The following is a 24,732-nucleotide window of genomic DNA, read 5'->3' on the forward strand; positions in this document are numbered from 1 at the left end:
TCAAAACAGGCCGACGAATCAAATTGTGAGGGCGGGCTTTATACGATGATTGACAGATAAACGACAGTAACGTAATGAACCACGTCAACAAAGAGCGTGTGTGTTGAATGGCTGCCGCTGTAGAGTTCAGATGTGTGGATTCTGACATTGAGTCTGTTCTAAAATATATCGACAGAGCATAGATTTTAAAAGAGGAACAGAGAAACGCGAGCAGGGCATTTGTTGATGTTTTTGCCGTCCTTCATATGGGATTCGGCAAAGGTTGGTCGCAACTGAAATGGGCAACCTTATCATGGCGATGCAACTCTGCGTGCACGACGAGATGGATATAATTAGCGGTCGTTGCCAGCTTCTTTTCGGAAGCCCGGAGTCGTGGTTGCTGAATAAGTGGAGGGACATGCTAGGCTCCGATATTTTCAAGCCAACGTAGGGTATCGTCGTGGATGAAGTTCACCTAACGTACAAATGGTAAGAGATAGTCATACTCCATGACTTAGTAAATACTTCATGTTGTGATATAAACGAAATGTTGTAAACATAGTAGGTGTTGATGTACATTCGCTAACTCAGACTTAGTATAATCACAATGTTAGTGTCATTGTAGCGAAATAAATAACTAGCAGTTCGGTCAGGCTGCAAAGACGTAATTTCAACATACACTCCGTTGCTCTGATTGGTCGTAGGTCTTTCCAATTGAGTGCAGAGGCATTTTTCGGTTGAGACACGCCTCATAATTATAGCTCAATGGAGCGGTATCAGACTCAAATTCTGACTAGAATTGAGTATGACAACGTCAGGCTAATATATATATATATCCCTAGGGTTTTTTCAACCCCAGGGGAGTCAGCCGACATTGGCTTATTTATATCATACCCTTTCTGTCTCTCTAAAATATTTTATTATTTACTAGATTTTAGTTTACTTTTATCAAACCTCACATTCATGTCTTTAGTCCTCACATGGCAGCCGAAAGCTGAGCCATATTTTCACATTGTTACTATGCTTAGAATGCATGGAAAACAATGCTCAGGGGATGAAAACTGCACCTGGCAATAAATATCAGCAGTAATTCTATCTCAGCCAAGTTTTTTGTTGATGTTTCTGGAACATTCCTCAATAAATACTATTGTTTTTTTTCGAGAGAAGTTTTTCTCTTGCTACTGTTCTGATGTAACTACAATGGTTGCATAACTCAGTGCATGAAGACATGGGAGAAAACAAAAATCCTTGTCTGCTTTTACAGGGTGTTGTTTTTGTCCTTTCTTTTGTTATGATGCATGAAACCTTGCATGCATGCTTTATTAAGACTGACAGAAGGCTTTTTTATGTGTCTGAGGGCTTAGACAGTAAAGTATTTATGTCTGATTATATAACCGTTGGAAAACTTTTGTTAAATGAAGTTGATAAGGATTATTTCTGATACAAATGCAAGTTAAGCTCCATTGTTCATTGCACCTATTAAAACCTATTGAACTTACACGAAGCTTGGCGGGAGACCTTAAACACAAATGACAACTTTCTGCAGAGTACTATTTACACTAACCAATCTCTATTCAGGAATAATGATGTTCTTGTAGTACAAGCAGCCATCACAGTTAATAACATTGGCTTTATTGGCAGCAGTTTAGTGATTGAAAACATATCTGCAGTTTAGTCATTCACATGGAAAACCAAGATGCTGTTTACAATAAAGTCTAATTATTCTCTCCAGGAAGCCTTGCCTGGATGCATTCATACAGTACTGCTGCTGGCTGACAGAGATCTGGCTCTACGCATGGAAAAAGCTTACTCTTTTCAGGTAACACACACACACATGTACACACAAAAATGACTCTTGCGTTCATTGGTTGTGGTGCTACATAATGTGGTACTTTTAGGGTTACATAGGTGGATATACAGAAATAGGTACATACTGTAAATATACACTAAATATAAATAGGAACTATATTAAAGCTTACCTGAATCTCAATTTGGTAAAGTGCAAAGGTTGTGGGTTCCCATGGAACACATACTGATAAAAATTAGGGATGCACCAATATAACATTTCTGTTCCGATAATAGAATACTTATGGTGCGTACACACCAGAAGCGAATTTAACTATTTGCGCGAGTAGATTACATACAAATTCAATTCAAAGATGCGAATAGACGCGTGGGGCGACGCAACTGACGTGTGTTGTCCGTGCAAGTTGAAAACATTTAACTCAAGCTGAAAAATTGCATGACATAAAATTAAATCATGTGATTAATGTAGAGCAAGGAACACGATGCTTAGCGTCTGGTGTGTGCGCAGCATTAGAATGACATCTGCCGATACCAATATATACTAAATTATTTTGTTGTAAAACCCTAAAAGCGTAAAACTTACAAACTGCAATTCTTTTATCATTGTCAACAAATTTAAAATAATCACACAGCGTAAGTTGATTTTTTTTCTTTAGAAGCTGTTTTTAACTCTTTCCCGCCATTGAAAAGTTAACTTGTCTATTAAGAGAAAACGCTTCCCTGCCAATGACGAGTATTTCCGGCTTTCCACAATACCGCTATTATCCACCTGGGGCGCTCTTTCGCAACTTATATAACCCAGAAGTATCGCCCTAGTGCAAACAGCTGAATGTCCTGTAAGTATTGAAGATTGGTTTGAATCTGATCTCTATCAAAAGTCCTTAACAAAAATGGAATTATCTTAGCTTTTTGCTCAAAATTTGGTGTTTTTGAAGAAACCTACCCATATTTGAGAGGTGATAAAAAGATTACTTTTATTGTTTAAAAGCAGAGGGTCTCTTCTTTCATTTAAAAATGTTGAATGTTTATATATTTTAAGAAGAACATTTTCTGGAAGGCATTAAACTTTTGTGAACATCATGAAAAATGCTGGCGCTGGCTGGTGGGGAAAGAGTTAAACAACCAGCTGATGTCCGATAATGTGAAAAAATTGCTTTTATCTGCCGATAGCGATTATAAGTTTATACATCGGTGCGTCCCTAATAAGAGTAACCCAGTACTCTGTGATAAATAGATGGCTATTTTAAAGCTCAAGTGTCTAATCAGAGTGCCGGAGATATTCTCAGCAGAAAGACTGACTGAACTACAGTAGCTAAAACAGTCGTTTACTACGGTATAACAGCTGGACACAATATATTTAAACATCCAGACAGGGTTTAGGTTAATCCAGGACTAGGCCTTAGTTATTTTAGGACTTTTCTAAACATACCTTACAAAAAACATTACTGATGTGTATTTTGAGACAAAACAATCACACTAATATATGTTAAGATATGTCAGTGCAAGATTTTTTTTAAATTAAGGCAGCTCAAACATGCTCAAACTTTAGTCTAGGACTAGGCATCTGTCCAAGCATTTATAAAATTTGTTCTGTGTTTGTCAGGTGGAGCTGTTAACGTCAATGAAATCTCTTCATAAACACGTGGACATTGCTCATCTTCCCACTGAGTTTGATGGCAACTTCCCTTATTCCCACACCAGCTGGGTCGCTTTCAGAATGGTGAGAAAATCCTCATAATTGTCATCATCGTCAGTTGTATGACTAACATGGATTAATAAAGCAATAAGCCTTGAACATGTGTTGCACATAATTTGCGAAGGGGTATTTATTTTTTTATTAAAGGGCCACAAATGGTATGATAAAAGACACTAAGAATTAATACATTTAATTACTCATAACTGACAAAAATCCTCCACTAAGTGTGGAAAGAATTAATGCTCTGCTTTATTTTTGTCTCTCAGAGGTTGGAGCAGTTGACCAGGCATTGTGAAGATGCTGTGAACCTCCTTCAATACAGCATCAACAAGCTGGAGTCCACAGTGCTGCCACCTACAGCAGAGGTACTACAACAGTCAATAGACATCTGTTTCAAAAGCAATCCCACAGGACACACTCTGCCTTTATGGTTTTATTAATCCAGCGCTGCTGCTTTTCCCTTTCTACGGCCAGTTAGAAGTGTTAAATGCATTACAGTACATTATACAGTTGATGCATGCATGCAGCTTTACTGCCGTTTATCTAGCACCACGGCACAGAGACAATGCTACAACTTGTTACACTATAGAAACTGTCCGTTAGTCAGACATCCAACATTGCAGCTTCTGTAGTTTAAATTTGCCACTGTTACCTTCAGCATTTTATGGAGCAAACTGAAGGTTTAAATAATTTTGTGTGTCTCTATCTCTAATCTCTATTTCTTGAATGCACACACCTCTTTTTTCTTAAACAGGTCATATTATGAGATTTCTTAAAGATGTAAACTAAATCTTTCATGTCCCAAGAGTGCGTAATTGAAGTTCTAGCTCAAAATACCCCACAGATAATTAATTACAGCATGTTTTGCTACCTCACAAAACAGCCGAAATCGGAACGACCTAATTTTTCACATGCTTGTAGAAAATGTCTTACCCAAACAAAGTTACTGGGTTGATCTTTTTCACATTTTATATGTTGATAGAAACTCTGGGGACCCAATTATAGCACTTAAACATGGAAAAAGTCAGATTTTCACGCTATTACCCCTTTAAGAGTCTGGGGATTGAAGGCAGTTAGTCTGTGGTCTAATGTGCAACCGTTTCTAGTTATAAACAGAGACTTCAGCTGCAAAGACTCCTATGACTATTTGTATCATTCAGTGTGACGTTAAACTCTTCCTCTTGAGGACATCACTTTGGCACTGAAGTCTTTTATTCTGAAGGACGTTTACAGCAGTGGCACCAGCATCCAGTTACAGTGATTCAGAGACAGATCTATTTAGGAGATATGTCTAGTTTTAAATAATAGTCTGAGTAGACTTCAGTTTGTGTGTGGTTTGGGTTAGTGTGTCAAGGCTTTGACTGAGTTGACCTCTGACTGTCACTTGAGGTCATGAGAGACCTTTTTATCCACAGGCACTGGGCGAAAGCAGGGCCTCGTGAGAAATAATGATCTCCCATAGGAGTGTTTATCTGCAGCCATCTTTATAATCACTTACTGAGGTTTTTTTGAAGAGTGGCATGGAGAGACAGAGAAGGTTTTGCGGTATGGATTTCTGCCCTGTGCTGAATGTTAAAACAGCCTCTTTAGGATGGAGTGAGCCTTAGATGTTAAATGACTAGAAAACAAGTCTCAGCCTGTCCTTTCTTTCCTTTTCCACTTTTTCTTGGTCTTTGTCTTCTGCCATTAATATGAATATGTCCCCTCTTCTTTTCCACGTCTTTTACCAACAATTCTGAGTTATTTTTTTCTGTATCCCCATTCCTCTAATGTGCATCATATTTTTAAAAAAGTGAACATTACATACTAAAGGGACACATTTATATATAATATATAAGGTGTTTGTCTTAAAGCAATTTTGCATCTAAATGGGTACAGACAAAGCAAAAGCAGATTAGTGCCCTCATGAAATGCAGTGGTGGCTTGTCACTGCTCATCCGAGGGGTGCACATTTAAAATATGTGTCCGGAGTGTCATGTGTGTTGCTCGTGTTTTCAAAATATGTGTTTGTTGTGTCATGTGAACCATGTGCATCACGTGTTTTGTCAAAATAAGTGCCTGCTGCACACGCGTGAAAACCATTTATGATAAAAGAGATGCTCACGTTCACAAAATACACAAAAGACACTTTCTTAACAGTAAACTCTGATTACGCATGAGATTATGTGAGTATCTGGCAAACGTGAGTGTCTTATTTATCATATACCCTTTAGACGTGTCTGCACCAGGCACTTATTTTGACAAGACAAGACATGTGATGCACATAGGATCACTTGACACGCAGAACACATATTTTGAAATTACGAACCACACACATGACGAGCTACATATATGTCATGATGAACTTTGCATCGAGTGCCCTTTAAGTGTAGAAAGGCAGCTACACCTACAGACACCCAAACACACCTGAAGGCATGACAGTAACATAGAGTACTGAAGTTTTAAGCTCTTCTGATCTTTTAATAAGTACAAACATGATATAGGATTAGATAATGGAAGTGTTGATGTCATTTAATGAATAATAATAATGCAGGTGTGTGGAAGCATATAGGTAATAACAGTGCAGCGATACCACACCGGGCACAGCTAATATCCAGAGAGATGACTGTGGGACAGGAACATAATGATGGGGTGTGTGTACTGGAGATGGGACTGGTATTATTTGCTGAGATTAGTAGTTATGATGTGTATGTAATAACAAGATGTGTGATCTGGAAGACAATGTGATTTAGGCAACTGAAAAAGAGTGTATATGTTATACACCACCATGTTTCTAATGCTTTTTTAAATGTCTGATGAGTTTGTAACCAATTAATAATTTTGACTTTGGATGAGTTTTTTTGCTACACAGTATACCATATAATTCAATACTGTTTTAAAAGGCATAGTTCACCCAAAAATAGAAAATGTATTTACTTTCTATTTATATGATACTTTAAGTTGATTTTGATAAATGTTGGTGAGCAAACCGTTGATGGTACCCATTGACTTCCATAGTATTTTTTTCCTACTATAGAAGTCAAAGGGTACCATCAATTGTGTGCTTATGAACATTTATCAAACTATCTTCTTTTGAGTTCAACAAATTATAGAAACTTATAGAGGTATAGAACAACTTGAGGGTGAGAAAATTATTTTCTAAAATGAATATGATTTTTTTTCAAATCATTTCAAATTATTAAAATGTAATTATGTGTATTTACAGGAGGCTGAGATCTTGTTGAATAAGTACAGGGAATTGATGAGGAGTGTTCTGGACGACAGCAGGTTGGTGCGGCTACAGCTGGAAGGAGGAGCTGCTTTGTCCCGTCTGCGAAAGGAAGAGACCAGTGTCAGCCTCACAGAGGACTACAGGTGAGATAAGGCCATCGCAAAACAATTCAAGAATTATAATCTCAAATATCAGCGTGAAAGAGCATTTTTAAGCCTCTGATGATCAATGTTGGGTTCAGCTCAAGGTTTAAAATATTTTTTCCCACAGCTGAGCCAAAAGAAATGTCTTTATCTGCACTTAATTATTTTCTTCCTGAAACAAACACACAGAATCTCAGAGCTAAACAGACACCGGTATGCACATGTGTCTGTGTCTGATAACAGTCTAGTTTGGATGAAGTGGGGCTCTGGTGCTACTTCCTGTTTGACTTTGTTTAAAACTTGGAGGCATTTCTGTGCTGGCTTATGGCCTTCTGCTTAGACATACAGTATAAACATACACTTGGAGTCCAATGTTTGTGCGGATCTACTTTTGATATTCCTCTGTTACTCTGATTTCAGGCTCATTCATTTTGATAGGCCCAGATGCATTTTATGCACTCTTTTACTTTTATTTTATGAAATTTGTGGAATACTTTTGGATATACAGGTAGAGTCAGAGTGTGCAACACTTTCTGCACCACTTGCAGAATGAAATGAAATTGCAATATATGTTCAGGTGTATAGCCCCAAACAAATGACATGTCTTATTATTACTCATATAGACAGTGCAATGTTTGGATAGTGGCACAGACATGTTTTATCTAAAGAATTGTCAAAATCAGTAAATGCTGTAATCGCGGACAAAAACCTCTTTTGAACGAAGTTTTGCATGTCAGTTCTGAGTGAGAAGAGCTTTATGGTGCTTTTCCATTGCATAATACCCCGCGGTTTGGTTTGGGTCGTGTCAGCTTACTTTTGGGGGCTTTTCCACTGGGTGCAGTATGTAGTAGCCGATACTTTTTTAATACCACCTCGGTTGGGGTTCCAAGCGACCCGAACTGATTCCAAAATGTGATGCGAAAACAATGTAGATCACTGATTGGTCTGAGAGAATCGTCACTACCAGCGTCATCGCTATAATGTAAAAGATTAGCTTTACCTTCATGCTAGCTTGCGTTGTCTTGAGTAAACATGTTGTCATCAGGGCTCTGCTATAAGTTTGCAAACTCTCTTTTAGCGATGAAAAACATCCACAGTTTGAGAATCAGGAACACCATAACAGTTTTTTTCCAGACTTGCAGTTTGGGGCTGCACATTTGTGATGTGCACTTATGCTTAAATGCAACTTAAATGAGGCTCAGCGGAGCGTGTCGACTGACGCCACCAGTGTCTGTACAGAAACTGTCATCTGAGACAGAGGTAGTGATAAACGTGATGTGTAAACATCTATTCATGGTGGCCAATTTTAATTTTGTGGCAGACTGAGAAATAAATGAATGTATAGGGATGTATTCCAACAACGCTCTCACTTGTATGATGTCACAGCAGTAAGCAGCGCAAATATAACGACACGCCTATAATCCCTCCTACTCTGAAGTGTTACTAAACTTGATGGAAAAGCTAACCAAGCCAAAGTGAGGTGAGCTGACCCGACCTGACCCAAACCAAACCGTGGGGTACTATGCAATGGAAAAGCGCCATTAGTTTACCATTTGCTTTCCAACACAACTTAACAGTTCAATAGTTTTGTGAAGTGTGAGCCAAACTTACGCGCAAAAAATTGGTTGCGTTTGTTCTTTTTTAAGATGATTTAAAGTTTTAATGCATATTTAGTATTATTTTCAAATTCTGTGAGTTGAGTTTTGTCAGAGAACGTTTGGGTGTCTTCTTGTTCTAAAGTTTCTAATTTTCCTCCAAAATGAAATCTTAGATAAACTGTTTTACACACACTAACACGTCACCTGAATGCTGACAGACACCCAAAGACTGAATCACACAGGTGTGACAGAGTCTAAAGCAATGGACATTAGTGAACAAATCCAGCTTGTTCATACTATTTTTAGCCTTTTCTCTTTTTTTGACTGGACTAAACTTTATCTTCTTAACACTTCCTTCAGATGAACCATGACCTTCTTTTTTTCACAGACTAAAATAATGGTGCCCACTTGCTGCGCGTCTACATTCAAAATAACGTATTTGCGCACGCAAAAGACGCGAAATATGAATCGCTCCTTACTCATCTGTGCTTTTGACAACTTATTCTTTTCTAAATCTTCATAAACAGGAAGAATTTTTACCCCTAACAGTTGCTGTTACCCCCTTCATCAAAACATTGTATAATTCAATAAAAGTAAATGCAACATTGGGTCTAAAACGACTCTATAATAATAGGTGCTTTAATAAAACACCTACTAAGCTCTCAATCTAAAATCATAGTACTAGGACTGAATGCTTCATTGAGCTGGCAATAAAAGCTTCCGATTTTTCATACATCCATCTTAGACTTATCTTTCTCTGCTTCTTTCTTGTCATTCTCTCTTGCTGGAATGCCTTTGATATTTCCTGCATACTGTGATAGCCAGTGTTTGCTTTGGGTGTGTACTGTGAATAATTGTTGGGTTTTGGAATGACGTAGAGGTCACTGATTAGCCCCTCATGCCGCTCATTGTGTTCAACACACAGATTCTTTCCAGCGCTAAACTTCCATCACAATCACAGCTAGATCAAAAGATTAAACTTTGTATTGGCATGCCACACAAGAAAGATATTTAAACTGCTCTTGTGCAGAGATTTTAAAAGGAACAGGAACAAAATAATGTTCTTCATAAAAACATCTTAATTAAAATCATAGTTTGGCTTTTGATTAATGTTGCCAAAGTTCCATTTGTATTATTCACATTTCTGACATGTTTTTGGTTGATATGTATTTGGATAGGCATGTGCATAGATTGGATAACTCTTTGACTGAGTTAGATGACATGTTTGACTAGAGCACAATACAGTATTGTCTACTATTGTACACTACAGCAGCGATGAAGTCATCCAGTAGACATCAGCCTCTGCTGCTTTACACAATGTGCTCTATCACTGTGTGTCAATTCACAAATCATTTATTTTTACTCACAAACATTCATGAAAAATATTGATATTTTGTTACATACTGTGCACATGCATTTACAATATACAGTTTACAATATTTTAAGCCTTTGTATACTCTTTGTATCTTACACAACACATGCTCGCACGCACTACTCAACACAGACCCTCTGTGTCCAACAAGCTTGTATGTTCGAGCTTTAAATGTCTCATCCAATCAGTGTGTTCTATTAAAATGAATTAGCGAATCACAGTGTTTTTGTTCACTTCCTCTCTGGCACTAGTATCAAAATCAGGACAGTATCTGCACAAACTGATACAGTACTGAAGACACCCTGTGTGTTTGTGTGTTTTAGAGATGCCATCGAGAGTGCAGGGCATCTGTATAACCAAGTGGACGAGCTGGTTCACAAGCTTGTGATGCTGTCCAACAAATGCACACAGGAACTGGAATTCATCATGGAGTTTAAGATCCTGGAAGAGGGATTCAGAGAGGTGAGTACTAAAGTTTTCTACTTGCTTTTATGAACTGTATTTGGGACAGGTGACAGCATACTATTCATGCTTAGCGGTACAATATTTTTTGATTAAATGTTTTAGGTAAGGTTAATGTAAATAATAATGTAACTTAATTTTTCGTGTCATAAATGCAGAAGAATTGTGTAAATATGCTGATGATATAAATTGTAAATGAACGTTCTTAATTAGAATTTTTATGAGTTTATGTCTTCAGGGTTAATTCTTTATAATTAACCTCTAGCACAAGAAAAGAAGATATTCTGCGTTGAAATGCTGTACACACAAACACTTCGAGTCTCATAAACATCCTTGCTATTATACAAATACATGCTGTTCTGGTGATGTATTCATCTCATTGTTTTAATGACTGACTATAGCCTCCAGGCAGAAGGTGTGAAAAAACTTTTGGCATGACTACAGTGAGAATTGTCGAACTAGATTTTCAAAGCACACACATGGAAACCCTGAGAAAGTTTCATTCAGCACCATAGCATCTGTATCAGATGTCACATACATGATTTATTTCCTCACGTTCGAGAGCATGTGTCATGTTTGAATTCATGTACTCTTAGTCATTTTGGGTAAATGGGATTGTTTGTGTTCGCTGTCTCTTAGGTGAGTCAGTGGATAGAGGAGGTGGGGGAGACCCGTCTGCAGACACTCGGTGAACTTGAAGATTCCTTGGAGCAGCTACATCAGAAACAGACCCTCTTCAAAGATTTTTACGCGGCCGCATATGTGCGTAAACTCTCTTATTAAACGTTATTCACACCACACCTTAACCCCTAGACAGCACGTCTGCATAGTTATCTCGTATTCGCTTAACAAATGCCTTATAATGGTTGCATTTGAGCTGTTAGATCTTCAGGTAATATTTTACTACAGGAGGCAAACATTTGCTTAATTGTGTCAATACAAGCTTCAGGGTGTTTGTGCCTGTTTAAATGTAGTCACCTTATTCATACCGTTGCACTGTGTCAACTGGGTGTGTGTGTGTGTCTGTTCAGGAGCACTGTAAGAGCGGTGAAGCTCTCCTCAAGCGTTTAGAGAAGTGGGAAGACATCTCCTCGTCCGAGCTTCAGGTGTATGAGGTGAAAGTACGCTCCTTTTGGGTGCACCTGCACGATTTCTCCCAGCGAGTGGAAGACACCAAGGACAAAATTGACAAGACTGTTCGGCTCTACGAGTTCTTTGACAAGGTGAGTGATCATCAGTTGCTCATTGCATTTTTATTGCTTTAGTTTTAGGCATGAACAGAGATCAGTTAAAATAATTTCATATAGGTTTTCCAACAAGCTTTTGCTGTTGATGTTTTTGCTCGGAGTATTAAACAGTGTCTCTAAAGTGCCTGCTATTACGGAAATCCCTGACAAGCAGTGATGTCAGGCAAACACACACACACACACACACACACACACACACACACACACACACACTATTGTCTCTGTGATCAGACCATCATGAACAGTTCCTTGTGTTTTTCCTCTTTTGTGGCACTGGGTCAGTGGCGCACGCTTGAGTCTTCTCCCCTCCTTTCCCGTTAGAGACAGATGGTCTTGTTGGCTGACCACTATCAGATTTTATCATTAGCATTATCATAGTGCTCTTTACTAACATCCATGCACAATCCCTTGCCCTGTTGGCATGGCGACTTCATCCAGCCCTCTCCTGCCATCTGTTGGCAAATCGACAAATGTCATAAGTGTATTTGTTTAGTAATCAAAGACGGGTTTTGTGTTTGGTATAAGTTACAAAAGGGCACGGCTTAAAGTAAAGCTGGTTTGATCTATACAACTCTTTGGGTCAGGTCTGAGATCAGTGGCATGCACTCTGCATAGTCTTTGTTTTGCAATGATTAGATGGTCTTAGTGGGATAGCACTTGTGGAACTCACTGGTATCATTTTTCTGATTTACATTATTCTTATTTACTCATAAAACACCAGCAGGTGTCCCTTTACACACATTCTTGTGAATGCATTGTCATTCTTTTCACAGGATGTAAATTAAGGGTGCTTTCACATATAGTTCATTTTAAAAGAACCAAACCCAGTTCACTTAAAGTAAACCAGAAAAGGAACTAGCCGAATGTGACCTCAGTCCTTTTGGTGTTCACAATATAGTGGACTCAAAAGAAGACCCAGTTCTTTTTTTGGTACTCTTCAGAACTGAAGTGATCTCAGACCGTTTTTTGTTCACATTAAAACTTTATAAGAACTCAGACCCCAGCTTTCTGTGCAGCTATTGATTTTGATACAATGTCAAAATGACACCCGAAACGGACCGGGACCTCATTGATTTTACATATCAAAAATAAATCGAACCACAAAAGAACCCAAATGCGAACCGGTTTGTTCACATGTACACCCTGACATGCTCTTAGAGCGTTTGGAGGGCTCAAACGAACTAGGTGTGAAAACACCCTAAATCACTCCTTGTTTAGTAGTTTTGCATTCAGTTCATAGTAATGTAGGGAGTATATTAGCCTTGTGTGACTATTATGTGCATAAACGTGTGTGTGTGTGTGCGTAAGTGCGTGCATGCGTGTCCACATTTAGGGCTCTAGTACTTGATTTGTCTTTAATGACAGACCAGCCCATCCCAAATTTAGACAGTGGCTGTTTGAGTGTGTTACCTAGCAACCGGTCCAGCCTTGACTGATGATCTGGGCAGTGTGGATTGTGGTCATGGAAAACAATGCGAGATATGACAGCTGAAGCTGAATAAACCCACAGGAGATGAGACACTTCATGCTGAAGCTATGATGGTCAGGACAACCATGACATGTCTAAAAAAAGAGCAACTAAACTGACATAGTTTGCATTTTATTTTTATAATTATTTTATATTACGAGATGTATTGTATATTATATTAAAGTAGTTCAAAGATCTCTTTAGAAAAATAATGGTCTAGTCTCCAGACACAATGAGGTACGGTGCTCATGTGGGAGATGGGTTTAATTCTGATCTGTGTCTCTTACATTATTTCCTGACCCTTTGTCTCATTTTTTTTCATAGAAAAATGACCAAGTGAAGTAAATTGTAAGAAATTTCACTGCGGTGTGACCTATATAGGTTTCTCTTCAAAGTAAACAGCCTAAGTTAATGCGATAAGTGAATTAATTCCCTCTGACCTTACTGACACACATTGGGTGACAAATATAATATTGACAACCTATTGTCTGGATAAGAGCCCTGCAGACAATCACAGCAGCCAGCGGTGCAGAAAGTGACAGAAAAGCTGTGCATGTGTGCCCCGGGGCAAAGCAGACAGTAAAGCCCGATGTGTGAATCCTTTCTGCTCCAGATGGTCTGTTTGTGTAAAACTGCAGAGAGCGAGAAATCACTGAAATGATTCCTGTTGTTTTATGAGAGACCGATGGTGAAGTGACAGTATGACTAGATCCCTATTGAACAATAGAGAAGGTGATGAATTGAGGACTGTACTTTTCTTTACAGCTCGCACTTAATGTGGGTCTAGTGGATTTCATCACAACGGATATCAAAAACATCTTTCTTTCTTCTGTTAACTTCTGTATGTAGGAGGAAACCTACCTCATTTGTTTTGTGTGGTTTTTAGGACAAAACACACACATTAGCATTGCACATTGAAAGGCAAAGGAAATGTCACCTTTGTGTGTCCTGTCATTATAATGATAATAAGACGGCCTTTCAGTAGCATTTCACTAAAGAACTAAGTTAACACTCACTAACAGTTAGAGGATGAGCATATTTATGTCTCTCCCACAGTGAGTGTAAATGAGTGAATCTCATGAGAACACACCACATTTTATTCCCTCGAAAATAAATAATTTCTAATAAAAAAAAAGTATTACTAATACTAATATTTTTTAGGGCTGTGCAATTAATCGTTTTTGAATTTCAATTTTAATTACAAAAACTAAATAATTGAGGTAAAACAATTATTTGCGCAATTAAATTATTATTGCGTGCTGCTGGATTGATGTTTGTAAGGCACTTCGAAGGCGCCACTGCTTTGACACGTGTAGCCTATTGCAACACTTACTAATATAAAAATGTAAAATAAATGCACAGAGTAATCTTGTTAAATAAACATGATTATGGTTTTTACAGAAATAACCATGATTATGATTTTGGCCATAATCGTCCAGCCCTAATCTTTATATATTAATATTATGTTGTCTATGAAGAACAGTAACTGTACGTTCACCCCAGCCGCGGTAGAGGCGGCAAAAACGTGCTATTCCCACGTAGTTGGACGCTTGAACATGTTGAGTTTACTCGATTCATTCGCCCATGAAAGCCGTGCATGAAATTCTAGTCATTCGAGACATTCATGCAGAAATTCGCGTCATGGGAGGGGCTTCTGTGATTCCGCTCGCTCCCTGTAATCACGTCACTACTAGAGCAAGCTCCTGATTAGTTGACACGGCGCGAATATCCGCCAAAGTTCAGATTTTTCAACTTGTGCATTTCCCGCTGCAACGCTCAATTATAAATATATTAGTATATTTAATATTTTCATGTAAAGATGAATTTGGACCGTACCTTGACCTTAAATAATGAACTGTATTGTTTTTATTACTTTAGAATGAGAGATTTTTATCTACATACACCGTGGGTCACCTTACATGGAAGTTGGCGTCATGTTTCTACAGTAGCCATAGATGGACAAACTGAGCTCGTTTAGTCGCTACGTTGTCTCAGACGACAACATGTTTGTCATGTCGGAGATCATATGCATTTTGAAATTGAGGGATGAGCTGTTGGTTGCAATTTGCCTAAAATTCACACACACCACCTTTAAATAAAGTGAAGTACTTTTCATTTCTCACTTTAAAGTACGGAGTGGCTTTTTTGAATAAGAATTCAAAAATAAATTCACACTGCAAATGGTCTCAAAAAGTATATTTTTTGCATATATTTTAAACAAAATGTATTTTAATATTTCATTCTTTGATTTTTGTCTGCGTTTATGACCCAGACATGTTTTTAAGATTAATATAAGTTTTATAATATTGATACAGTAAATCATTGAAGACTAGTTAAAGCAGTGAAGAGACAGAGTTTTTATTTTATTAACCACTGACATATGCAGCAGTTGGTGTATTAGATCTGCATTTCATGCAACATACTGTGAGCGTTTGGGTATTGATCAGGTTATTGATACTCCCATGTCTCCAAGGAACAAAGTCTTTCACCATACGCCTTCTGCTGTTGTCTATCCTCTAATATCACTATAGCTGAATGTCAGCAATATAACAGCTTGCTCAAAATTATTTAAATTTACATTTATTGATTTAGCACACACTTTTATCAAGTTTGTGCTAAATATGTGCCATTTAATTTTTTGTCCATCAGACCTTACATGTATACACTATAATTTCCTGGAGTTATGTCACACAGTATGTACTAACATCTGTGCATATAAAATCACTTCAAGTTACTTGAAGAAGATTTTTTTTTCACATTATTGGTTCACACGGTCCAGTTAGCACCACTGTGCCAAGTTTTAGTCTCCTTTGCTTCCCTCTTTCCTTTGCCCTCTCTAGTGAGAGTCTTTGTAGTGATGTTGACAGACACCCTCCTGTCCCATCCCCCCCCCCCTTTCCATGCCGGCTTCAACCCCCCTCTGTCCCCTCTAGTGAAGTTGCTGGGGCAAACCCATCTGGTATTTAGACTTGCATTTGCCTGTGAATAGCAGGGAGGTGGGGAGAGGAGAAGAGTGGGCGCCACTTGCTCTCTCTCTCTCAGTTACTTTGTCAGTCCAGAGAGAGAGAAAAGATGACTGCCGCCGCTCCGTGCTCTGGTCACGGGACCACCAGCGTCTTAGCCGAGCAGGAAAACGGATATAGCCACGAAGAGGTAGGAGTTTAGAGGCTTTCAGGAGCGTTGTGGAGTTTGTCCAAACTGTGATAGTTTAAGCAAAGTGTGTATGAGCAAAAATTTTAAAAATTTTACACAATTTGACAGAGGCTTAGATGCCATTTAATATAACAGGCCTTCTTCTGCACTCTTTCGTAGCAGGATGTGTGCGAATGATAGCTTTATGATTGAGATACGTTCTTCAAAAATACTTTTGAATGAATCTTTTCGGGAATCCATGGAGAGTTTCTTTAGTTAATCTCCACCCTCTTTCTCTCTCTTTTTCTTTACTTTCTCTCTGAAGTCCTCTGTTCAATCAGTGTATGGCTGATAAAGTATGTTGCTGAGGGATGCTTGGGTTTGCTCTGGGTGTGTGAACTGCACTGTGTTTAAAAGAGTTTCCTCTCTGCGTGCGGTTTTGACCAACATTTCTCACACATCTTAGATTGGAGTTTGCAGCCCTGGGCAAATGGTCTCATCGGGGGGGTTTATGCCATCCATTATCTCAGTGTAACTCCACACCTTGTAAGTCAGATCATTATGGAAGTGGATTATTTTACGGCTTTGCCCCAGGAGCATGTTCCTATGAGTGATGATTTTCACGCAGGCTAATATTCTGTCATTCAGTCTTACTTCTATAGGTGACATCATTGATTGACATCACATTTCATTACTCCTTTTCCAGCCCAAAGGACTTGTTTTGCTGTTGCGTGTTTTAAGTGTATGGTTTTATAAAGCATCCTGTAGTGTAATGTGACACTATGAGAATGAAAGATCATTGGCAATTACTTTGGAAGTACAACTTCCCTTAAAATTAAAAAAGTCATTTTTATCTTTGCACAAATAATAGTATCTATTACTCTTGATGCATTTCAATATTTTAATGAATAAACCATTATGCATAGCTTTTTTAGCTGATTAAAACATGGGCCGACGTCCCATACACCCTTATTCCATGCTTCAGTATGAATCTATGGCACATACTGTCTTTGCCATCCTTTTATCCGGTTACTATACAGCAAGGTTATTTTCGTAAACGAAAACTGAAACTAAGACTAAAACTATCAGCTAAAAAACATTTTCGTTAACTGAAATAAAATTAAAAATTCATAATAAATGAAAAACTAAAACTAAACGAAACGAGCAACAGTTATTGAAAAACTAACTGAAATAAAATAATAATTATCAAAAATAAGTATTCGTTTTCGTAATTAATAAGCTCTCATCCCGTGGTGGAAAATCTGAACAGGCTTTATAATAGACCCCTTAATCGCCTACGTCACTGTGACGTCACCGCTCTAGCTGGAGGCAAAACATAAGAACTCATAGCAGGCGCACTAAAAGTTTGAGGTTTTGACTTTAAAATGTCGTCGTCTTGTGTTTTTGGCTGCCAAAATTGAAGTAACAGCACTTTTAATTCAAAACTTAAGTTTTACCGGATCCAGGCAGAAATTCCAGAAATAAAGAAGACAATTGTGGTTGAATGGACGAAGACGATCGCAAATAATGCTCGTGTTTGCAGTGCACAGTTCATATCAGGTAAAATAATCTATGCATACAGTATGTATTGGTGTGTTGGTCTTATCTAGTACAAATCAGAAAGTTTCTGTTTTATAGGTGATGATAAGTCAACCGTCAGTGCACTAGCTAGCTTAAATGTTATACAAACATACAGCGATAGATGTGTGTGGCATTCTTTGAATGATCTCTTAAAATAATCCCCATTGCTAATTATAGTTGACAAAATTCCCCAAACCAGCCGAAAATACTTCATATGTAGGAAAATCCAAAACCTGGTTAAAATGTTTCCAATGAGAACAAGATACAAGAACTAACTGTTACAGAGTTAATTTACAAAAATAGCTGTAAAATATAACTTTACATATTCGGACAGTTCCGAACCTTCTTCTGCATCTATGTTTAATAAATCCCTCCTAAAACGTCCTAGCTTACGCTTGTCAGCATTGCGTCCGCGGCTCTTTTTGCCTCCAACTAATCCCCGCCCACCCAGAGACATTGCAATCTTTACAAACTTTTAAGGAGTCTTTACTTGTAGATGGCACTTTATGCATGAGAGGTTAGCTGAGGCTGACAGCAACCTCAGTTAACTAATAAATATGTCAGACAGTCTAGCTGCTGTTAGCTGCTAAACTATAATTACTAAAACTATAACTGAAACTTAATAAAATAAAAACTAAATAGAAATGTGTTTGCAAAATAAAAACTAAACTAAAACTAACAAAACCATTCATGAAACTAACTAAAACTAAACTTAAATTTAAAGCAAAATTGAAAACGATACTAAAATAAAAACTAATTTAAAAAAGCAAAACTATAATAACCTTGCTATACAGTGCTTGTACATTTATTTTCATAAGGTTAATGCACAAAGCTTGCATATTTATTTTCAAGTTGAGTCTTAGCTGGGTGATTCTCAAGAAATCCAGACTTAAAAGGTGTCCAGCATCAGATTTTTTTATGTGCAACTTTTTTTTGCACATATAAGATTAAGGTCTGAACTTACTATAACCATTATTTTTAGAGGATTTAAAAATGTTTCCTATAGAAATTTTTAGTTCCCTTTCAGTCGGTCACTACGACGTCACGTCGTGACCGACGTATTGTGTTCCCAATACATCGGTCACGACGTGACGTCTCCGTTCCCTTCCTTCAGGGAACGAGGGTTACATACGTAACCGAGACGATTATCATTATCAAAAATGATCATTACCCGCAAATGATATTACATTAAATATATGCATTTACAAACTCATGTTTCGGTAATGAGAACTTAAACGTTGTCTAGGTACTATGACAAACAAAATTTAACTTTTATCTGGAGAGAAAAAATAAGAACTGCTTACCTGGTAGCCATCTTGAGTGTCACAGTCAATTATGTCCCTTCCAACAAATTCTTTTTAGTTCCTTAAGGGCTTAAACAATGATTGAAGCTTGTTGCGGAGGATGAGAAAATTTTTCTTGGACAAATTTATATTCCTTATTATTGTCTCTACATTTACCAATGATCACCAAATACCACATGTTTCTTTACTGTAAATGTTCATAGTATAACACGCACTGAAGCTTTTTATTTTTTAGATTTTTTAATTATAAATATTTCCATGTCAAAGAACCAAAATCCAGTCATGGACACATTGCGGTAATGAAAATGTTCCCCTTAAATGTGGAAAAAAACTAAATTGGTTTGTATGATGTTATTTGAAATCATGTGCAAAATAGTACATGAAGAGATGTTTGTAACTGTATGCTTCTTAGTTTGATATTCTTATTTTGCATTTACTTTTTTATCAAAATGTTTCATGACATCTCATAAGTCTAATTTCATGAGAATCACACAGCTGCTTTTGAGAATAACAATAGTATGTTGTAAATCTGACTACACATTTTGTGACATGCAATGTAGACAAACACAGATGTCCTGCAGGTAAACTTAGACAATACAGAAAGAGTCACTGGAGGTGTCAGAGTTACTTTGCATTTGCATCTATCTATTGTAGGAATCCCTTTATGTAAACCTCATTTTCCAGTCACTGACTTCTAGCATATGCCAACCACAACGAGCGTATGTGTCTTGCATGTATATTTATGTATGTGTGTTCATTTCAGTCTTTACTTTGAGCAAAGCATCTCCTTCTCACTTTTTGTCTTATCATTCTGGGGTCTCTAATAACATTTAGAGACTACTGAATCTACTTTATCTTCCTGCTGCTTGACTGAGCCTGAGGCATGTGCCCCCTCCCCAAAACAGAGCACCACTTTGGGGCAGTTCCCTCCAAAAACACTAGACCCCAAGTCCCCTTTTCTACACCTCATTGCCCCTCAAACCCCCAAACGGACAACAGGAGACAGCACTCAGTAGGACAAAACCAGCCCCATGCTCTGTTAATTAGGTGTGTCTGTCCTTTGTGATGCTTTGACTGTGGCCTCCCGTCTCCGAGTCCCTGTGTCCTACTGTTACGGCAGAACCTGAGGGTTAGCACCTGTGGATACAAAACACTGACCTCCACACTTGTTCAGTGACAAGAAATGAAAGATGATAAACAAATGTGTGTGATGGTTGACCTCCCATGATGTTCTTATAGAGTTCGATGAAGAATGGCAGGAAGACTGACAGACAGAATAGGCAAAGTAAAAGGGCTGTCGCTTTTCACTTCACAGCTTGTAATAACACGTTGGCTAATCGCTGGAGAGTTTTTTCACATTGTACTCATTAGCCACCTGGATGGCATGTGCTTGTCATAAAAAACTTTTAAATGCTCCAAAAGAGTTTAGGGCTAGCACTTTTACTGCTTGGTCACAAAACTTTAGTGTTGGGCGATATGCCCCATTTTGAGATTGTCTTATCATCAGCCTGTGAGATCGACAATACACGATAGTATCGGGGGGAGGGGCAGTACTTTACTGGTTTATTTATTTGTTTATTTTTACTTTTTTACTGTATGACAAGTCACTTGATTGGTGGACAAAAAATGAGGCAAGGGCAACACTGTCATTACCACAACCTTCTTAAAACTGATGCCATTAATCCATCCGTGTCATTAAAGGAACAGTATGTAGGATTCTGGCCAAAACTGGTATTGCAATCACAAAACTTGTGGCTAAAACTGGTACTGCAATCACACAACTGGTGGCCAATACACAAAATGACAACATAAACATCAGTTGAGGGCTGCAACTCCACTTTTTAAATGACAATATCCTGTCCAGACCACTGTTGTCAGTGTTATAAGTATTTGAAATGAAAATGTTTTGTTAATGTCTAGTGACATATCAGAGCTATTTTATGATTAATTGATATAAATTTCTTACATACTGTTCCTTTAAGTCCAGGCGCTCTAAAATTTCCTGCGTGCCAGGGAGTGGGAACAACAAACTCGCTGGTTTTAACCATCTGTTGGCCACGCGTATTACAAGTTGCGGTGCTAGAAGGAGTCCATGCCGCGGGCATTCAGGTCCGAGCAAGAGTTCAAGCATAACAAACTCTCTCGCGCAAAGTGAAGCCCACAAACCTTCTCATGCGAGGAAAAGCATGCAATGCGCATGTTAATGTGAAACTATGATGATAATTATAATAACTATCGCCAATTATCGTCATGAAAGCCCGCTATTAGCGATATGTCTGACGATCGTCGATACACAAAACTGTTGTCTATCGGCACAACCCACAATCGTTTTGTGAGACGACAACATGTTTGTCGTGTGGCAGCTATCATAGTTTCTCTTTGCGTTTTGAAATTGAGGGGTGAGCTGTGAACTGAGCCGCTGGTTGTAATTCACAGTCCCACCACTAGATGCTGCTAAATTTTAATTTCATTTGTTTGCCATTTAAAACTTTATTTTTATCCAGTCATTTTCTTTCTTCATTTCAAGTTGGTGTAAAGTGCATCCAAAACATACAGTTAAATTTCTTCCAGTAACCCTTCATCACATTAATGATTGTATGAGTAGTATTTAGGCTCTTGGTCTGATTTTAGGATTTTCATTTTTCTTACTTTGTTGGATAATGTGTATTCCCTTAGGGGATGTTAGTGTTTGAGTGACCTAATAAGCTTCTGCAGGCCCACTCACTCTGATCAGTATTGTGATTGGTTTTGATTAATGCCAATGTGATAGTTTTAATGCAGTCTGATTGGCTTGCTTTCCAGACCTGTTTTCCCAGCCCCCTCCCTGGGTGCAGTTCAATCGAATTATACTCACTTAGACATGAACACACAACACACTCCTGTGATTTTTGTGCCCACATGCTACCATAGACTGTTTGTTCTCTACTAGCCGGTCACTAATTCACTTTGGAAATTTTCTCCAACCCTTTAATCAATTTAGTGCTTTCATGGGTCATCATTTTTTCTTAAAAGCCTTATTTTATTTTTGGCTGAATTTTGATTAAATTCAAAAATGTTGAGTGACTCATTTTTTTTTTTTTTTTGAGTCATTTTAAGGGTTCACCCAAAAATGAAAATTCTGTCATCATCTACTCATCCTCATGTTGTTCTAAACTTGTATGAATCTCTTTTATGATGAAAAAGAAGATATTTTGAGGAATTATGGTAAACACACAGCAGATTGTTAGCATTGACTTTTATAGTAGGAATAAAAAATATGATGGAATTTAATGGGTACCATCAACTGTGTTTTTGATCATTTATTACAATACTTCAAAAATATTTTTCCTACTATGGAAGTCAATAGTTGAGGATGAGTAAATGATGACAGAATTCATTTTAGGGTGAACTATCCCTTTATCGAAAACTCTGTAACTAGTTTCACTATTTACTCAATTGCTTTGAAAACTATTAATATTTTGAAAAGGCTCAAAATAAAACCTGTGTTCACTTATGCAGGATCTTTGCCAAGCAGAATTGTTTCCTGTTCGGCTCATAAAGTTGCACTAATAGGCAGACGGTGACGATTTTACAGCCCTCACCTGAGCGCACTGCCAGCTAGACCAACAGGCAAAAAAATACAGCAGCCTTCCAGTCCTCTCAGCTTCATTTCCCAACCAGTCATTACCCCCAATAAAGCCGGCAGGCTTTTATGAAAAACAGCTCCTGCGATATTCCAGTACAACAGTTTGTTTGACATCTGTTTTGCATAGACACACATCTACTGCCTTTGAACTATCAAAGCTTATGAACCAACTCAATTATTATGAGTCTTTTTCCTGTATGTGGAATTAAACCAAAAAGCTTGCAAAAGTTGCGTGCCCCAGAAAGACTTTCAGTAGTCTGAGATGATTCCAGCTCGCATTAGGAGTTTACGTCCGTCTTATTTGTGAAGCAGCTGCCGTGTGTCTGCTTCCCACTGCTCTACATATCCAACACGCTCTTTATCCTAAACCAGAGAGAGGAGATCATAAGCACATCTGTCACTTGCTGTTTCTACCCTCCCCTGTGTGTATGTGTATGCCTTCGCTGAACTCTTCTTTCTTGAGTCTGATCGCTCAGGCTTTGACATTCATGAATCTTTATAAGAAACATAGAGGCATCCCCCCCGCAGCAGACACGCGCATACTCGCATGACGCACAACAAAAGAACTGAATTGTGCACTAAGCCAAATTGCACACTCATCAATCATACAAACGCATTAATTGATCAGTGTAAGATTAATGACTTTCTATAAGCTTTACGATTGGTGAATTTAATGCACTATTATATTGTTTTGAAAACTATAATTAGATTGAATTAGTCAAAATCACAAGGGACTAGTTATCATACAGGTGCCATGTCTCTCTAGCTCTCCCTCCCTCTTTATAATTCTTTACTATTTGCATTCCTTTAGATTAAACTCAAATGGAGGATAAGATAGCAGATGGTGCCTGACATGTTGTCACAGATTAGGAAAATAACTCTATTTGGAGTAATAAGTAAAAACATAGACATTTTTGAATAGCAAAGGAACAATAAAAGTTTTTGCCTCTGTTGAGCAGGATTTAGAAAAGATTGTTATACAAAGGTACTTAGGTCTGCGGTTGGTCTTTTAACACTCAGTAGGGTGTCTTTATTAAAAAGGGTCTCTCTCTCGCTTGCTCACCCTCATTTCCTGCAGCTTATAGTAAATCAGACTTGTTCCCCCTATTTTGCTCCTACCAGATCCACCCATCATCATCTCAGGCTATCAAGGCAAAATTGAACAATAATGTGTGGCTACAGTGTAGTACTGCGTTTCAGTCATTTCTTTTAATCATAAGATAACAGGGAAGTATTCGGGGTTTCGTTACGTGGGCCAGCCTATAGATTATTACCCCAGTGAGTTACAAAGTAATAATGTTTAGAGTTATCTTAAAGCGGTGAATCCTTAAACCAAGTGTATAATAGCAGGCTCACGCTTTGACACACGTTATCCTTAAAGATAAACAAATTCCTGGAATTGCTCAGACATGAGATCAGAGACTGTCTATGACATCAGTCCCCCTTTTGGTGGTTTTATTTTGGAGGAAATAATAAAAGATGGTTCCTTTCAAGTTTAAAACGCTCCTCTTGACCCACTTAAACTGCTAAGAGATTAATTTATGGGAGTTCACAAAAGCTCAGTCCAAACTCCCACTATTCTGTTTTAGCACATCTAACTCTTTCCCTCTCTATTTCTGGGTGTTTCTCTCGCTCTTTGTGCAGAGATGAATGGTGTGGGGCCTTTTGAGGTGCGTCCCTCAGGCAAACTAATTTTGCTTTCACCAATCAGAGTCCTGCCACGCACACCACACCATTCATACTTCAAACGCTAACCAACCAAACGATGATGTCATCCCCTGCCCACACTATTATGGGTATCATCAGATAGAGTGAGGAACTATATTGGGCTATAGATCAAAGTGTCTGCTTTATTTCACTAAGGGGAAACACAGGGGGTATTTTTTCACCAGTGGGGGCAGGTTTGAGAGCTGGATTGGCCTCAGATTCTGACCCCAGGTCCTCTGCAGAACCTGTGGGTGAGTTTATCACCGTAAACAGTTGGTGGTGGTTTACTGCAGGAACAGAACTCTTTACATTTGTGTTTCCCATGTCTGTTTCACTCATCAGGAGTTTAGGAGGCCAGGAAGGTGATGGAGAATCAACAGCACATGATGTTTATTTGTTTT

General features: G+C 38.1%; 1 protein-coding gene across 6 annotated transcripts in view; it reads left to right on the forward strand.

Annotated features, from left to right (window-relative positions):
- The window catches only part of plekhg4 (pleckstrin homology domain containing, family G (with RhoGef domain) member 4), a 103,409-nt gene that overhangs the window by 61,555 nt on the left and 17,122 nt on the right, over positions 1-24,732 (forward strand). For all 6 annotated transcript variants that reach the window (XM_073859020.1, XM_073859017.1, XM_073859019.1 and 3 more), the window contains exons 7-13: positions 1,712-1,798; positions 3,389-3,505; positions 3,748-3,846; positions 6,687-6,835; positions 10,129-10,267; positions 10,907-11,029; positions 11,299-11,490. In XM_073859020.1, the coding sequence (XP_073715121.1) occupies positions 1,712-1,798; positions 3,389-3,505; positions 3,748-3,846; positions 6,687-6,835; positions 10,129-10,267; positions 10,907-11,029; positions 11,299-11,490 (906 nt within the window). The remainder of the gene's footprint in view (positions 1-1,711; positions 1,799-3,388; positions 3,506-3,747; positions 3,847-6,686; positions 6,836-10,128; positions 10,268-10,906; positions 11,030-11,298; positions 11,491-24,732) is intronic.

The sequence above is a fragment of the Misgurnus anguillicaudatus genome, chromosome 21 (genome assembly GCF_027580225.2).
Source record: "Misgurnus anguillicaudatus chromosome 21, ASM2758022v2, whole genome shotgun sequence".
In the NCBI taxonomy this organism is placed as follows: Eukaryota; Metazoa; Chordata; class Actinopteri; order Cypriniformes; family Cobitidae; genus Misgurnus; species Misgurnus anguillicaudatus.